General features: G+C 56.3%; 1 protein-coding gene across 3 annotated transcripts in view; it reads right to left on the minus strand.

Annotated features, from left to right (window-relative positions):
• Positions 1–371, minus strand: part of LOC119584994 — a 13,700-nt gene that overhangs the window by 4,490 nt on the left and 8,839 nt on the right. For all 3 annotated transcript variants that reach the window (XM_037933603.1, XM_037933604.1, XM_037933605.1), the window contains exon 7: positions 166–351. In XM_037933603.1, the coding sequence (XP_037789531.1) occupies positions 166–351 (186 nt within the window). The remainder of the gene's footprint in view (positions 1–165; positions 352–371) is intronic.

Raw genomic sequence — 371 nt, forward strand, 5'->3', positions numbered from 1 at the left:
CACATCTTAAACATCATCACGTGTAAAATACAGCATAACCTAACAACATGACTCGACATCTCCAACACCGTCTTACACAAACACCATCCGTCGTCCCACCACCACTCAACACCGAAGACAAAATTCCAACGCCTTCGAACGCAACCCAACGCCGGCCAAACCTACAACAAGGCAGAAGAAACATGGCTTGCTCTGGTATCCTCTTGCCGTAGGGTTTCGCGTCCAGGGGGTCTATGCAGAAGCACCACCCTGCTTCACACTGCAGCTCCTCGAAATTCCCGTTGAGGGCGCAGTGGAGCGTGGCGGTCCTGTCCCTGGCTGCCTCTCGCGCCCACGCCAGTCGAGAGCACTCTGAGGGAGGGCGGGGGCGC

This window comes from Penaeus monodon, chromosome 19, assembly GCF_015228065.2.
Source record: "Penaeus monodon isolate SGIC_2016 chromosome 19, NSTDA_Pmon_1, whole genome shotgun sequence".
Lineage (NCBI taxonomy): Eukaryota > Metazoa > Arthropoda > Malacostraca > Decapoda > Penaeidae > Penaeus > Penaeus monodon.